The sequence below is a fragment of the Sceloporus occidentalis genome, unplaced genomic scaffold (genome assembly GCF_023333645.1).
Source record: "Sceloporus occidentalis isolate IW3139 unplaced genomic scaffold, rSceOcc1.0.p SCAF_3, whole genome shotgun sequence".
In the NCBI taxonomy this organism is placed as follows: domain Eukaryota; kingdom Metazoa; phylum Chordata; class Lepidosauria; order Squamata; family Phrynosomatidae; genus Sceloporus; species Sceloporus occidentalis.
The window spans coordinates 153043303-153061674 of NW_028316983.1; the positions used below are offsets into that span (position 1 = coordinate 153043303).

Genomic DNA, 18372 nt, shown 5'->3' on the forward strand with positions numbered 1-18372 from the left:
TCCGACCACCATCTTCAGGGGGAGAGAGGATTTTTGTTTAATTGTATGAGATTGCTGATGTCACTGTTGATGTATTGTATTGCTTTGTGACATGTAGCTTGTATGTTGTGAACCGCTTTGATCTGGAGGAAAAGCGGTATACAAAATATATATATATATATATATATATATATATAATTTCAGTTTACCACACAGGAGAACACCGCTGCTGCCAGAAGTTCCCATTTCATTCCAGATGCATCCACCAGGAGGCAATTTTCAGGAACTGTTTAGAAGCGTTCCTGAAAATTGCCTCTTGGTGGACACATCCAGAATGGAATGGGAACTTTCAGCAGTGGAGTTCTCCTGTGCGGTAAACTGCATTCTATGCCACCTTCCATTCCCATCCTGCCCCCTTTTGTAACATGCCATGCCCATTCCAGAGGCCTGTGCGATAAACTAGTTAGCCTTTTTGTGGACATTTTTGGGCAGTTCTTTTTGCTATGTAATCAACCTGGTTGATTCACCTTGGGGGTATCTTTAGCTTGTTACTCTCTCCTGTTTTCTCAATGCTTCCTCTATTTTTGTTTCCTTCTTGCATCCCCTCCTCTCTCCCACATCCCTTCATGCAAAAGAAGAAAAGATGATACAGCTAGACTCTGTCTTTCGACCAATAACACTTGCAATCACATCTGAAAGCACCTTTTGTCTCTGTGCTTCACATATGTAGCTTTCATTACCTTGAACATCCTTGTCTATCCCTTCCCACTTGAGACTTAACTTTCTGTTGCAACAGCATGAAAACTCAAATGCATTTCTATGTGGCATCTCAGTATGTTACTTTAGTTTGGATTTTTTTTTTAACTTTGCATTTTCTTAGAAGTGTACAAAGCAACCTCTCGCTCCTTGCTTCAATAGGCAGCTCTCAGGGCTCTGAATGATTTTCAGGGTGCTGTTTGGCAAGGTTAAGAGCGACCTTCTGAAAACTCCAGCTACTTCTAATGGCTCACATTACAATTACAGCTGCTACAGATACACAATCCACAGTGTCAAGTAGATTTCTAGCCTCTGTTCAAGTCACAAAGATGGAGCAGAATGCTCAACTGGAGCTGAAAATACTATGTGGCGCTTGCTCAAAGGTGAGACTGAAAGATTTTTTTTGTAAAAAAAAATCCCCCAATGGACTAGATGTTTTGTTTTCTGAAAAGATGTTGACATGAGGCACAGAAATTGTGCATTGGAAAGTGGTAGGAAAATCTTAAAAGGCAAATGCATACTGAAGTATGTAGAAGGCCAAGGTGTTCAAATATTTGTGTTATTGTTTGTCTAACCAATCATCCAATTTGTAATATGAACCTGCAATTGTGAATAAAAAATAGAACACAGGATGGGAGCAGACTTTATTCATAATGCCTAGTCACTAGATACAAGAAAAAAGAATTATCTTCCATGCCAGAAGCATCTCTTTACTTTTTCCTTTATAAGTGAATGACAACCATTCTCATCCCACCCCTCCCAGAGTATTTACTTCCATAAAGAAGAGCAAAGAAAAGGAAAGCATCAATCTTTTCATTTTTGTTGTTTATAATATGTGCCCAAGAGAGAAATATTTTCCCCAAAGGTTATTTCCAGCTGAAGAGATGTTTTGATTGATTTTTTTTAAGTCTGTGTATGTGGAGATTATATCGGTCTGGAGGAGGTTACAGGTCACAGAAGACTTGACTAATGCTGTGTGTTGCCTATGGGCCTTATGTTTCCCATCCTGTATTATATACATAAAAAGAGAGAAATAATAGTGTATGTCACCCTTATTAGTTTCAAGGTGTAAGAGTGGCATATAAATGCAAATAATTAGAACATTAAAAACAGCTAGTTCACAACAGGGGTGTAAATTTTCCCTTATTTTGTCTTCACATGTGGGAAGAAAATAATGAAATGTTTCCTTAGCTGTAGGTGAGTTTTTAATAATTTTGCACATTTTCTTTGTTTTAACACAAACAAACAAACAAACATGAAGGTCCTCCTCTCTCACACACACAAAAACATCAGTTTTGGTACAACATACATTGGGTATTTTAATCGACATATATGTATAGGTATGGATTTATACAGCTATGCATCCTGCTAGCTAGCTAGCAACTGCTAATGGTGATTATTTGGCTGCAACTGATTTCTATGGGAAAGGCCAACATGTATAAAATACTCCTGTTGAGAAAAAAATCAGTTCCATATTGCTAAAACAGGGTAGTGAAAAAGTTCCTGAAAAATATATGCATGATACCTCAGTAAAGAAGCCCTTGAAATGGGTATTAAAGGTAAAGTTAATATGGGGGGCTGGTAATACAATGAGGATCATCAGAGAGGCAAGGACAGTTGGTCTAAACAGCAACTGAGTCCAGTCTCGCCCACCATCTGAGTAGCACACAAAGAGGACCATCAAAGAGTCAAGGGGACGAGGGCTAATCAACTGAATCCAGTCTCCTTTCACCCTTTCTGTTCAACTTGTATGCAGCACATATTATGAGAAAAGCAGGCTTGGACACAGAAGAAGGAGGAGTGAAGATAGGACGAAGGAATATCAACAATCTAAGATGTGCAGATGACACAATAGTATTAGCAGAAAACCTCACAGATCTGGAACACCTACTAAGGAAGAGCAAAGAAGAAAGGCAATAACAGGCTCAATGTTGAACATAAAGAAAACAAAAATAATTATCACCAAGGCCCTTCACAAGTTCAACTTAGACAATGAAGAAATAGAAATTGTAAAAGAATGGCCATCCCACCCCCCTCCACGCCGGAGGCTGTGGAGCTGGGATGGGCTTTTTGCTGCCCTCCTACTGGTGGAGACCAGGGCAGTTAAAATCATGCCATGGCTTGTTGCCATGGCATGAGGCTTTAGGGGGTGTGGTTAAGGGCATGCTTTGCTTGTCATCCCCTGGGTGTCTCATTCCTGGATTAACCGTCTGTTCTATGCACACTGGATCCACTCATATTCCATTATGATACTACAGAATATAAATCTTCACATATTTGGAGTATTTTCCCTATATAACCCCTGCTGAAATTTAGATTTAAACATAAAATAAAATAAAATCTAGTATCATGATAAAATCCAGAAACATGTACCATGGCAAACTAAATATATCTATAGCAAAGTGACATGCCTTGTGAGCTCCCTCCAATTGGCTAAGAATAAAAGGCAAACACATGATTCTGGTAACATTGGTCTGACACCGAAACTTAAAGAGTGTTCCAAAGGATGGCAGATATAAACTTGAAGTGATCAACCTTTTCTTTTCTTTTTCTTTTTCTTTTCTTTCTTTCTTTTTTTTTTTTTTTTTTTTTTGGTGGGAGCAGGGTGCAATTCTGCTATGAACAGGTTGAATACCATTCATCTAGTGGCGGGGGCATTAACTAAGGGTCTGTACAGACCGGCTGAAAGGGCCGGCGTTGGAGTGGAGTGGAGTGGAGTGGAGTGGGGGCATAGTGACCACCCACTACCTGCCCCAACTCCATCCCCAAAGAGGCATCACACCACCCACCCTACCAGACAGTGGGTGATGTCACGACGTTTCTGCGGTGCAGTTTTTACACATGCTGTGCCAAAGAAACACAGAAGAACTGCTGCAGTGGTGACAAAGGTGGCTTTTTTCACACCAAAAAGCAGTGGCATTTTGTTGCTCCTTTCGGGGCTGGAAAAATGCTGGATCAGAGCTGCAGCATGTGGTTGTTGTGGCCCCAATCCAGTGAGCAAAGGTGCTGTGCACAGCTGCCCCTTTATGGTCATCTGTTCTGGCCTTAAAATACTTTTATCTGATCTAGACTAAATCTCAATTTCTTGAGCTTTTTCCATTGAACAGTGGCAGCCAGACAGATTCAGCATACCTACCACCTCAGTTCTGAAGATGAACATGAGAAAGACAGATCCATGTCACCAGAGTACTGATGATGACACATTAAAAATTCCAGATGACCCCATTACCCTTTGTAGATGGGAGACAAACCTAAGCCCTGTGGAAACTCAGGGGACAGGCAATATTTCCTGAGTGCTATTTTCTGGAACAATAATAATAATAACAATAACAATAACAATAACAATAACAATAACAATAACAATAATAATAATAATAATAATAATAATAATAATTTCATTTATATCCCGCCTCTTCCATTTGGGGATCGAGGATGGTAACAACAGAGTTTATGATACACAATATAAAAACAATAAAACCCACAAAACCCTGACCCAACCCTCCCTCCCAGACTATAAAATTAACATAAAACATGATTAAAATATATAACAATACAATGCAACATTACAAGATTATTCTACAATCCGCAAATGACGAGGAGATATAGTAGGAAGGATGGATAGAATCGGTTCTGGGCGGTTATCACTCAGGGAAGGCCGGCCGGAAGAGAAAGGTTTTTGTTGCTTTTTTAAAAGCCTCCAATGAGGATAACTGACGAATCTCTTCCGGCAGGTCATTCCAAGCTTTAGGAGCCGTAGCAGAAAAAGACCTCCAGGAGGTCACTGCCAATCTGGTCCTTTTTGGATGTAAAAGATTTTCCCTGGAGGAACAGAGTATACAGGAAGGATTATACAGAAGGAGGCGTTCCTTCAAGTAGATTGGACCCAGGCCATGTAGGGCTTTGTAGGTAATAACCAACACCTTGTACTGAGCCCGGAAGCTAATAGGCAGCCAGTGTCATGACTTTAGAATAGGTGTAATTCGGTCAAACCTAGACTTTCCGGTGACCAGTCTGGCTGCTATGTATTGTATCAGTTGAAGCTTCTGGATATGGCACAAGAGTTGCCCCATGTAGAGCGCATTACAGAAATCAAGACAAGAGGTTACCAGGGCATGTACAACCGTTTCTAGGTACCGCTGCTCCAGGTAGGGGCACAACTGGTGTATCAGCTGAACCTGATAACAGGTGCTCCTGGCTGCTGCATCAATCTGAGAGGACAGATGAAGAGACGAATCCAGGAGAACCCCCAAGCTGCGGACATAGTCCTTCAGGGGAAGAGTGAACCCATCTAGGACTGGTGAACATATCTCCAAACCCAGGTTGGGGTTACCTATCACGAGTACTTCCGTTTTGTTTTGATTCAACTTAAGTCTATTTTCCCTCATCCTATCCATTACCGACCTCAGGCAATCATTCAGAGGAGAGATACCCTCCTTGGTCACTGAAACAGTCCGAGACATAGAGAAATAGAGGGGCAGCACTCCCACAAAATTATTTCGTTATTTCCAGCTCAGACAGTTTCTGAAACAGGGCACTGTGGTGAATGGTATTGAAAGCTACTGGGAGATAAGGGAGAAATATGGTCACATTCCAACTCTCTCCCCGAAATTAAATAATTATACAGAGTGACTAAAGGCAATTCCTGTGCCAAAACTGGAACTGACTATAGAATGAAATACATCCAGAAAATTAGATTCATCAAAGAGTATGTGTAGCTGGTTAGCAACCAATAATTTCTAGCTTCTTATAATGGAAACAAGCTGTGGTGTACCACAGTCATGTACAGTTCCCTTCCCTCTCTCCTTCTCTTTTGGCCAGGTAGATATTGGAGGATGTCACTTTCATTTTTCACTAATTCTAGCTTTTTTGTTTGTTTGAATCCATTAAGTTATGTATAATTTTAACTCTTAATTTGTGTGAAAGAAACCAGATTCAACCCATGGGCAATGAAGATGACTTATTTGAACAAGCCATTGTTAAGTTTAACCATGCTTTAGATAAAATCATAATGAAGACAAAACTGGACATAACTGGAAATAAACATTTTAGTCTCTTCTTCATTCCTGTATTAAATAAATAAATAAATAAATGGAGGTGGAAGCTTGCTGCGGCTCATTCTAATGATAAACAAGATTCATTTTGATCCCCTACTGACTCAAAGTGATGCTCATATATGTTTTCCCTTAAATGTCAGTTTAATGAAGTACTGGTGTTTCATAGTATTCATGAAGTGTAATTGGCAGGAGGTGGACATTTAAATTTTATAGTATTTTATTTCATTTATTGTACAGTTCATAGAACTTCACTAAAATTTCACATTTGGACACAGAGGTCAGCTCACAGGAAGTCACAATGGACTTCTTCTCCAACTCCATTTTATATGTTGGCATAAATTGTAAGGGGGTTCTGAATGAAATGCAAAGGCTCTACTTCCTGTCTTGTCCAAAGCATGTCCTTTATAACTTTTTAAAGGGACCTTACAAAAGGTGAGGAACATGAGCTCACTATGCTGCAAAGCCCCCTGAACACAAACATATTCTCTGAACTGATCAATAAAAGTCAAGCTCTCAGAAGTACATTGACTTGAAAGACTTGAAAGCAGAAAAAACTGCAATCAGCTCAACCAGTCTGATCTTAGTTAATGTATGATCCTGGAAAGGAAGCCCAGTGACAAGAAATGGATTGGAAATGTCCATTGCCTGCAGGAGAAATTTGAGCATCCTGAGAAGGGCTATTTTGACTAGGCTTTTGCCAAGTATGAATTTTATTTACATGGAATCAATTAAGTAATCAGTGGAAAGGTAGATAATTAATCAACTACACAAATATTTAATCAGTTGACAGCTCTATTCATTAAGAATAATCAAAGAAATTTCATCCAAGGTAGATATAATTCTTCCTGACCAAACTGAGCGAGATATTGATTGCCTGTCTCTCACACAAACTATTAGATTTTGAGGGGTGGGGTGAGGGACTGATACTTTTCCCTATGATTTCCCCCCTTTAGTTGTTATAGGTTGGAATCCTGCTGGTGGACTGTAATGACAAGACTGCAAAGGTGGTGATGGGAGATGGAAAAATGCCACATCAGCTGTAGCCATGATGGAAGTAAGACACTGGAGAAATAGGCAGCTCAGATCAGATATCACTTTCTTTCTTATCACTGATGCACAACACTGGAAAATGGGCAACTACTAGCATTATATACCAACCAACTCCTGGTCTTCGTATGGCAATTTCCATGCCTATACATCTCATAAACAGGGTAAGAAATTTCAATACACTGGCCCATGCTTGAGTCCTAGATGGAAATTCACATCAAATTCAGTAAAGTTTCAGAAACTAGGGGAGGTTTTTTGTTTGTTTGTTTGTTTGAAGTTGGATTTATGTGCATGCTTATGTGGCATTGAGTTCAGTGAGGTTGACATCTATGTACATAGTACAAGACTGCATTGTTATAACACACATTTCATGTAATCTTCTTTGATTTTGCCTCTTTGTAGAAACTACCAAGTCTATATTTTTATGACTGAGCCAAATTGTACATACAGTAACTCACCGGTCCAAAGCACACTGCAGAAACAATCCAGTTTGAGACCGCTTTAACTGCCCTGGCTCAATGCTAGGGAATTCTCTGAACTGTAGTTTTGTGAGACATTTATCCTTCTCTGTCACAGAGCTCTGGTGCCACAATAAACTACAATTCCCAGGATTCCTTAGCACTGAGCCAGGGAAGTTAAAGTGATCTCAAACTGGATTTTTTCTGTAGTGTGTTTGGACAACTGTTACCTCACAACAGTCCCCCCTCCCGGTGAAAAGCCCCAACTACAGATTCCTCACCCCACTCCCATCCTCAATACTCCATATTTTCACAATTATTCTAAATAACAAAACAAAAGATAAAAGAAAAGTATGCAGACAATAATGGTAAATGGATTTGATGCAGTGCACTGTACTTTGTACAATGTCTCTTGGAATTTTTAGACCCATGAAACTTCATCATGAGATCAGGCCAGATCTCACTCTTGTGATGGCATCACCATGAGGCTTCATCCTCAACGAGTTCTAAATAACCAAGTTAGAACAGCCCAGAGTGATAGCTCGCCATAAATGGCTCAGTGTAACACAACCCCTCCTGAAGTGTTGGGATAAGGCCTTTTTTTCTGCTCTCCAGACTACATGAAGAACACACATGAGAAGAAAAAAAGAGAGTACATATAACCACAATATTGCTTCTGAGTGTGAATACATCCTGATTTGTTGTGATGTGAATTGTGGCCCCCTACTATGATTTCCTATTTCACATATTTTATTTGTCCATGATAAGGAATTTCTTTAAGCATCCAACAGCTGACATTTTATCAAAAATTTGATTATACAGTATCATCATCATCATCACTATTATTATTGGTTTGGTTATTTTCAAACAGATTTTTTAAGGAAAAACAAAACAAAGAGAAATCATAACTGAGAATTATTTAAAGATGCCTTAATTTTCTATGTTATTTTCCCCACATTGTCCAATAATCTCTACTAATGAGGAAAGAATAAGAATGCTCTTTAAATGAAAGATGAATACTAGACATTATAATTTAGCTACCAGTTTGAGCTATACTATAAATATATATTTACCTTGTCCGGCTTTGGCATTTTCACAAACAAACGTTTCATAGTATTTTGGCGAATTCTGGTGCATGATCATTTATATCTAGAATCCGGATGAAGATGGGTGCTTGGGTACTTTGTTTGGGATTACCTGAAATGAAAACAAAAAATGAATACTCAGTGAATTCCAAGAGCATATAACCAGTAACTGTATCTCTGATGTTCAAGAACAATTGTAGCGGGGGGGGGGGGGGGGGGGGAATGGATGTATCCACATAAAAGGTATCAGTTGATTTATGGGGACCCTAAGGTTTGGACAAGTTTTTTGGGAGGTGCCATCAGAAAGCCTAAAAAGCATGTGGAAATATACTCTACTGGATAGAGATGTTATGCAGCTGCACAGTTCTAATTTCCACAGCTATAAGTCCACCTCAAAAGACAGAAGGCCCCAACAGGTTTCAGGCATGTTTCTACATGCAGAACAGATATTTCAATATACAGTAAGTCGCACTCATAGAAAAGACAAAATTTCCTCCTAACTCTCTTTTCTGGGAAAGCCCCTCTCTCATTCCCTTTCATCAGTGTTACTCTTTTGAAAGGTTTCTGAAGACAGAAGGTACTCCTTTGAAGGTGCAGATCAAGAGAACAATCTGAACTGGGCAAGAAGGGCAAGAGACAGAGAATCTGGCCCTTCACAAAACAGGCTTTATCTGAAAGACAAACAATGATTCTAGTGAAGTGCTGGTACACATAGCTGTATTAAACAAAGGGGAAGCATTGGTAATATTGATCATAAAATTGTCTCTTTGGAAGCACTCTGGGATGGATTCATAAGGAAAGTTCTTACTGTGTTTCCAAGCACACTGTCTGCCTTTTTTTAGAGGAGAGACAGGTCTGTCCTGTATGAAATTAAGAGGTAATACAAGTATGATTGTTTTATTGTTCCAGACCCAATTAAATGGTTGCCTGAAGGCTCCCTAAAAAGTTTAGATATGAAGAATAGATACTGGTGGGTATTATTATATGTCTGCCAGGAACAGACTGTGCACCTGTGGCTACATAGATGATTTAGTGCATTACATACTGTGCTGGCATTGTATCCCTGCCTTAAGACTGTCTATTGTCTCATCTTGAGATGAGGAGACAGGACAACACAGAATGAATGTGCTTGGTTTTCATCCTAGCTTCAACTGACATAATAATGAATTTCCATCTTCTGAACAGATGGATGGCTTAACTTAAACAAAAACAAATAGAAGCATGAAGATCCAAATTATTTTTTCTACCTTCGCCTATTCAACTTTTAGTAGCACCTTTCCAGAAATAAGATTTCATAAATGCCAACTGCTTCTTCAGAAGGCAGGTATTTTAATTTTACAAATTCTACATCTGTGGAAATGGCATAGAGAATCTTGTGGATAACAGAGTGTGCTGTCCATTGTAATGATTTTCCTAGAGAGCGTCATCACAAAATGAGACATTTGATGTAATGGGTGGTCAATACAAAGCATAGCAATCCACCTGTTCATTGATTAATTTAAACATATATCTTACCAAGCCCACTGTTTTAGTCAGCAGCAAAGAAAATCAGAATGAGATCCTTATATGGCAGTCTATTACAAAGGAGGTCTGATTACTTGAAAGCCTTGACAGGATAATTTTAGGAGGTTTGAGATAATTTTAAAGGTGTGTCTTTATATCTATTTTTCTGTAATTTCTTCTTACTAGTGATGTAAGAATCAAATATATTTTCTGCATCTATTTTTAGCAAGTCAAGTGCTCTTCTCCACTCCATCAATCTTTCAAAATTTTATTGTTCCTGCCAGCAGAGTTTGTTCCCAGATAACACCCAAAATAATACACATTTGTCTGCTTATATACACATATGTAAGCATAAATTTAGTTCTTAATCTTCTCTCAGATCTTTCATTTATGCCTCTTTCACTATCATCCATCCATCATCACTACCAACATGTTTGTCTTCCTCTATTGTAGATACCAGGAGAAATACTTTATATACTCTACTTTATATGCTCTGCTTTGTAGTGTTTTCTCCTTTCTTCTCAAACAGCAGGGTGCATTTGGAAGACAGCTGAGTGTCATGTTTCTCCAACATCTACTGCTATTGCCATATCTGTAGATGTATCATTATTTATCCCTGACCTTGCAAGTACTACACTGCCTCATAGACACAGAAGGGAAGTCATTCTCACTGACAAGTACAAGGGAGAAATTAATTCATATAGTAAATGAGAATATGAAAAACATTGCATTATATAGAACCCATCTCATTTCTGTCAGCTATTTCTTCATTCATAAGACAATCCAAGGCTTGGCATAATGGCCTAACTAGAACAAGAATATAGGGCCCAAACACAGGCCAAAATAAAGCTGTTTCGGGTCACTTTGGAGGTATGCTGTTTAAATGATGCATATGTCCTAAGAGGCCGGAAGATGTGCCAAAGCCACGCTGCAGTCCTAAGAACTAGAGCACAGATTTGGTGCAGCTTCTGGCCTCTTAAGATGCATGTGTCATTTCAACAGCATACTTCCAAAGTGACCCAAAGCAGCTTTATGTTGGTCTTTCTGTTCGGGCCCATAGTCTGTGTAAGTACAGGGTGAAAGGCAGCATATAGCGGACTGTGAAGGGGCTTCTTTTTTTAATACGTCTGCTTTTGTAGTGTGTGTGTGTCTGCTGCAGGCTTCATGAAACCTCAAGGCATAAAAAAGGGTTGCAGTGATTGGGGTGGAGTAATAGAGGAATAGGCAATAATGGATAGTTATGTAATGACAACATGTTTATTTTACCTTCTTCCTACCTCTCACTACAGAAGAAAGTTTAAAATAGAGATAATATTTCACATGCACATGCATATAGGTATCCCTGAGAGATTTGATAAGAGCATATCCTTCCCTTATGGCTGCAGGGATGTCAGTACTGAATCATAAAGGTGTTCCACTCCAGAACATGAAAAATGCAGTACTAGTAGAATCTGTGTTCAATTTTCCTGGCTTCCCTATCTCTTAGCTGTTATGTCTGTGCTAGTGCCAGCTGAAAAAAATCATTCAGTTGTTTTATTTTGTACTGCAGTAGCTTGCAGCTAAAAGCTTTAAATGCCTTTGGAAGCTGGAGTTCAGTGAGATGTAGCCCCATGTAAATATATGTAGGACCATGGGTTTCAACATATAGCATGACCTCCTTCTCTCAGAATGATTTTGTGATGCAACTGTAACTTACTGATTTCTGTTGCTATGACAGTGAGGTTGTGCCATGGAGCAGCTTCTCGATCAAGTGTCTTTGAGACAAATATGGATCCATTTGCTGAATGGATGTTGAATATTCTGTCTAAATCAGTGTGACGATCCAAAGAATATCTGTGATAAGACAACATACATTTCATGACTTTCTGTTACACTGTAGTTTTGATTGCTGCTTATTTGACAGATGTTTTTCAATAATATACAGTAAGTGAAGTTTATCAAGTCCAGAAAACTAAGCATTCATATTATTTTTAAGTAACTGAAATATTAATATCTATAAGGAATTAAATAATATTAATAAGGCAATGAATTGGAATTAGGTATAAGAACAATGGACAAAAGAGAGAGAACATGAAAGCTGTAATAAAGCATATTAAGATTTTGTTTTTCATTTGTTAGTCTCCTTTAGTAATTCTTCATTTTCACATAAGGGAGAGAGTGAGAAAGAATGTATATTTTAAGACCTTTTTCAAAAATAGTTCATGCTTAAGGTTGACTTGTATGAGCATAATAATGTCAAGAGGAAGAGATTAATGGAAGATTGAAGTTCTTCCTACCTGATTTCTAATCACAGGCCTATAGCCATAATCTCAAGAAAATGAGTGTCTCTTTCAGATTTATGCCCATATATGAGCAGATAGAGGGTTTTTTTGGGTGGGAGCATTTAGAATGCTTGAGCCCACTGATAGAGGGGACGACTTTAAGCCCTACATTTAGAAAGTACCGCATTTAGTATACAGCATAGTTTCTAATCATTAAGGCATCTATCACATCTCTCCCTCCCACCCACCCTCCCTCCCTCCCTCCCTCCGTCACACACACACACACACACACAAATTTTGCAATAAAAGGATCACACATAGTCCTCAAACCTCAACAAAATCCTGAACTAGGCAGTGTGTGAAAGAGGCTGAACAAGGTTTACCAATATAGTAAAGAGGTCAAGCATTTTCTGGTACATTACTACTTGAAAATATATCCCAATGAAGCACTCCTTTATTCATGTATTAATTCATTACACAGACACACACTCCTACCTTTTCTGGTGCATTAGTATTTGAACAAGGTATCATTTTACCAACATTGAGGTTTTCTGAAATTTTGGTGTGTCTAATTTTCCATATGACCCCAGATGGACCCTACTCTGCAATCCATCATAATCCTCAAAGCAAGGGGACATGTCTGCACTATACCCAGATAAGGTCAGACTAATGGCACCGTTGGGGAACAATGCCTCGTGTCCTTGTAAGCTAAACAGATAGTTTTGGAGTTGCAAATGGGACATTAACACCTCCATTATCAAAAGGATGTCTCACTGGATGAGCCTGACAGGCTTCATCAAGCACCCATTCCCACCTTGAATACTGTCAGACTATGGTTTCACCCATAGATGTGGAATCACTTTTGCCCAAAGGCTAGATTTGACCTATATAAGGTGACCAAAACCCTTGCTTAGTGTGTTAGTTTGGATGGCATTAGGACACTCTGTCTCTGTGTACTCTGTACTAGCTCCAGCCATGTCCTAATCCATCTCAACCAATTGGATCCAGAAGCAAGCCTCATTTTGTGTAAGTATTGCCGTTAGTTCAGCCTCCAAACTTTTCCAAGCTAATTCCTGATGTCCTGAGCCTTGTATGAATGTGTATGTGTTAGTGATTTGCTGTGTGATTTTTCCCAATTAAAAAAACCCCATTTAATTATACAAATTCTGCCTCTGCGCAATTTCTTTAGTGCACCTTTCTCCCAGTATACACTAAGTGAAATGATCTTGAGGGTTATTTGTGGCCTAACCCACTTTGAGCTAAATAAAATCCCCCTACACAGACATTTGGCTACAATACTGAAGCACTCATTTATTTGTGTATTAATATTACACACACACACACACACCTTAGGGAAATAATGCAAGAGAATTTTGGGATTAAAATGGGAGGGAAGCATGAACACTCCAGATGCCTCTGTGTTGAAGATGGTATAGATTTGCATCTCCACCATAAATATCACTTGCAAGGAAAAAGTGCTGACTTGTAGTGACTCAATTATATTATAATCAGGCAGAGTACTGAAAAGCACCCATGATAACAAGTCTTGATGATGTCTTGTGCTAGTCTTTACTGCTGTGGCAGATAAAATGGAGGAACTGTAAATATTTCTCTATTTTTTATTTTCCTTAAAAAAGAGAGAAAGCTAGAAGATTGCTTGGTAAAAGAGAATGGAATCTGAATGGAGGCTATTGTGAGAAGGATTTTTTTGTTTTTTTGCAAAAGTAATGTTTGGGAAGGATATCCAATATAGAGATGCCCTAGAAACAGGGAAATGGGGCTATAGAATCATAGAATCATAGAAAGTGTCTATCTCTGTGATCAAGGTCATGAAACAGAAAGAATTAAAGTGGAATGATGCTAAAAGCAGACTGGTATTAAGTGGTGACAGCAAATGAGAAGAAGCAGCAGTAGCAACAACAGAAGTAGATTGAAATGCAGAAAGTGCCAGCACCCTCCCCAACCCCAAAGATTGAGAATCCTTCTGTTTCTGTTCCTTATAATGACTGCAGCAGAACAAATGGCCAGAATCTTAAGGATAATGTTGATACTGAGGACCAATTTACATAAAATTCATGCAATTAAAATTGTTCTTCTTCATGCTGTGAGTTACAACTTTGGTTACATATCTAAAGGTTACAGTAGCCCATGAAAATATAATTTCTGCCTTTATATATCAATTATATTTCTATTCCACTTTTCCTCCAATCAACTTTTTCCATTTATAGCTTTCTTCTTGTCCACTTTAACCTCATAACAATGAGCAGCTGTGAAAGAACTAGAGATGATCCTAAAGACTAAAGGCATACAACTGTCATCCACAGGGTCATCATGAATCAGGGTCTACTCAAGGTGAGTTATCAATAACAAAAGCTAATAGAGAGTGACTGACCTTAGATAACCAAGTGAGTAGTCACAAACCACCAGCTTGTGGAGGAGAATGGTTCAATCTGGAGATAACTATGTTCTATAAGCTGGCATGTAAATAATAGTTTTTTTTAAAAAAAAATCCTTCTGTTTTTTTCTGTATACAAGTGACCCCCTCCCCCCCAGAATAAAATTGCATTAACATTGCAGTCTCACACCTGCAATGTGAAGTATAACAGTCTAGGAAAGGCAATGGGAGTGCAGCATCCAAGCACAACATTCACAATGGCTTGTGATATGGTTTGTAAAATGTTTTCCCTTCCTAGGATGGGCGGGGCGGTGGGGGGGAGAGAAAAGTTGAAAACTAGGGAGAGAAGAGGAGAAAAGGTTAAAATAAAGAGAGACCTGTGTAGACACCAACAGAAATGAAGCTCTGAAGTTGGTTTGTAAGAGTAGGTAAATTGTCAGTGAGAACACTTCTCAACTGCAATGGAACAAAGTCATTACAAGTCTGAAATTCTTCCTCAGGTGGATTTTAACATCCATCAGGAATCTATCCAGACAATGCTCCTTTTATATAAAGGCAATGAAGACACTATAAGGAATGTGCCATATCTTTTTGTGTCAGACTTTCTCCCAACACCTCCTAAGTATCACAACACCTCAAGGAAATTGTCAGCAGAACTTTTTTTCCATTGCTTTTCCATGATCCTCCAAACCTGTTAACTTGAGAGAGCTAAGCTAAAACCACCAGGCATCAATCCTGGATTGCTAGGGTGTGAATCCAATCATTATGCCATCTGTACATATCTTAGGGAAATTATCACTTTCACAATCACCACCTTTAGTCCCATCACGGTAAACAAAGTTATCATTTGCAGGTCCAGCAATGCCATATGCAATCAAATGCAAATGCTCTGGGTGCCACATGACATATGCCAGGAAAATAACTACAGAGCTTAACACCAGCTTCACAATCACAGGGCAGCAATCACATCAAAATAACTAGAGAAGCCCACTGCAAGATTTTTTAATTTAGATGACCATGATCTCTTTGATCTTAGGGGGAAAACCAATCCTTAAACATTGAAAACAATATAGAACATCTAGATATTCTAGACACCACAGGGCCTTACTGTAATAAAGGCTGAAACTGTAACACATTTACTTGAGTGTAAGTGCCAGCGAAACCAATGGAAATACTTGTAAATAAACACACAGATCAATGTGCTTTTAGATCAGAGCTAGATTACTCCAACAGGCCTCAGGACCAATTTACTATTCCTTGGGCCCTCTAAAGCTAACAAAAATTTCAATGAACAGTCCTCCCTAATTGACATCTGGATTTAAACATTTTTTGAAAATGTTAAACAGGACACAGTGATCTTGCAAGCTATTTAAAATATGACCTAATATGAACTATACAGGAATACCTGGTTAATGTGAATGAATTTAAATCTTCAGGACCAGATGAATTACATCCAAGGATACTAAAAGAACTGCCAAATGTAAACTCAGAGTCATTAGCAATAATCTTTGAGAACTCCTGGAGAGCAGGAGAAGTCCCAGCAGACTGGAGGAGGGCAAACATTATCCCCATCTTCAAAAAAAAAAAAGGGGGGGGAGAGGAACCCAAAAACTGTCGTCCAGCTAGTCTAACATCAATACCAGGAAAGATTCTCGATCAGCTAATTAAACAGAGAGACTGTGAGCATTTAGAAGGGAATGCCATAATCACTAAAAATCAGCATGGGTTTCTCAAAAAGAAATCATGCCAGACTAATCTGATCTCTTTTTTTTTTTTTGATAAAATTACCAGCTTAGTAGATGAAGGAAATGCAGTAGACATAGCATATCTTGATTTAGTAATAAAATTTATTCGGTCTTTGACCAGTATAAAAACAAAACCACACAAACAATGTATCAGTATAACAGTAACAGGTTAAAATATAAACTGATAGTAGACTATACATGTACAATATCCAAACAGATCTTTCTACACGGTAATAAAATGACCATTTGTCAGTTGAGGGCGCAGTTTACAAACAATGTAACAAAATTTAGCCACCTTATGGGATACTGTAGAATCATTGTTATCCAATAGGAGGCGTAAATAGAAGGAGTCAGTTTTACCTGGGAATTTACTCAGTAGTGGGCTAATCAGTTGGTGACGAATGTCTCTATAGAATTGACAATAAAGGAGAACATGCTCATTGGTTTCAACAGCGCCTGAGCCACATGGGCAAAAACGAAGTTCAAAAGGTGTTTTTTTGAATCTACCTTCCAACATGGCTGTGGGCAACACATTGAAACATGCCAGAGTTAAAGCCCTTCTAAACTTCGGGAGGGTGACATGGAACAGATATGGAGCTGGGGAGGGGACCAAAGCTTGAACACTGAACATGGCATATTTTGAGAGGGAAGCGAAGTCCATGTATCTTTCTACTTCTAGGATTTTTTGTTTAATAATAGATTTGGCTCTATTGGCATCAAGCTTTAGAATTTCATTTTTGTTGAGACCTAGCTCATTTAATTTCTTGAGAAGAGAAATTTCCCAAGAGGATTTAAAAGAATCCAGAAAAATTAAATTTGTCAGACCTCCAGAAGTTTTGTGCAATTTTTGCCAATAGGTGAGTATACTAATCCACAGACTAGATTCTATTTTAATAGTCCCAGCCTCCCTTCTAAGAACAGCATTCGGAACACAATGGGCGACCTGAAAGATTCTCCTAAGGAACTTAGTTTGCACACGTTCGATTATATTGATGTTACTATATGGTCCCAATTGGGCTCCGTATAGAAGTTGAGGGTGAACCTTGGCATTAAACAGTTTGATTGTGGCCGGAATGAACTGAGCACCTTTAGTGGAAAAAAAATATATCTTAAAATAGCCGTCATGGTTCTTTGGGCATTACTGATGACAAGTTCTGAATGGGCAGTTCTCGTACCAGAGTTATGAAAAACCATTCCTAGATATTTGAAAGTCTTAACCTGCTGTTTGTGTTGTCTATCAAGTGTCCGTTGTCTCAATTTGGGACGATGAGCAAAAGTAAGAATCTTAGTCTTAGAGGAGTTAATTATTAATTTCTCCTCTTTGCAAAACAAAGCAAGAGAGTTTAGGGCTCTTTTAAGTCCAATGGGGGATAACGAGAGGATAACAACATCGTCCGCATAGAGCAATGAGTTGATATGCTTATTAGCCAACTTTGGAGGATGAAAAGAAAGATTATTCAAAGCAGAAACAAGGGAATTAACGTAAAAATTAAATAAAGTGGGGGCTAGGACACATCCTTGCTTTACACCCGTCTTAACAGGAATTGTCTTGGAAACATGCATATCTTGATTTCAATAAGACTTTTGACAAATTCCCCATTAAATTCTTGCAGACAAGCAAGTAAAATGTGGGCTAGACAATGTGACTGTTAGGTGGGTTTGTAATTGGTTGATCAACCGAACTCAAATGGTGCTCAGCAATGGCTCCTCGTCATCTCGGAGAGAAGTGAGCAATGGGGTGCCACAGGGTTCTGTCCTGGGCCCAGTGCTATTCAACATCTTTATCAATGACTTAGATGAAATAAAGGGGGCATGCTTATCAAATTTGCAGATGACACCAGAATAAGAGGAATAGCTAATAACCCAGAGGACAGGATCAAAATTCAAAATGACCTTAATAGATTAGAAAACTGGGCCAAAGGTAACAAACTGAATTTGCAATGTAAGGTACTGTATTTAGGACAAAAAAATAATAATGAAATCCATAGATATAGAATGGGGGACACCTGGCTTAACAAGACTATGTGTGAAAGGGATCTAGGAGTCCTAGTAGACCAAAAGTTGAACATGGGTCAACAGTGTGATGTGG

General features: G+C 38.7%; 1 protein-coding gene across 1 annotated transcript in view; it reads right to left on the reverse strand.

Annotated features, from left to right (window-relative positions):
• The window catches only part of CDH9 (cadherin 9), a 166044-nt gene that overhangs the window by 10522 nt on the left and 137150 nt on the right, over nt 1–18372 (reverse strand). The window contains exons 9-12 of the mRNA XM_089516586.1: nt 11579–11715; nt 8418–8491; nt 6885–6891; nt 682–719 (exon numbers count right to left, since the gene is read on the reverse strand). Of these exons, the coding sequence (XP_089372712.1) occupies nt 682–719; nt 6885–6891; nt 8418–8491; nt 11579–11715 (256 nt within the window). The remainder of the gene's footprint in view (nt 1–681; nt 720–6884; nt 6892–8417; nt 8492–11578; nt 11716–18372) is intronic.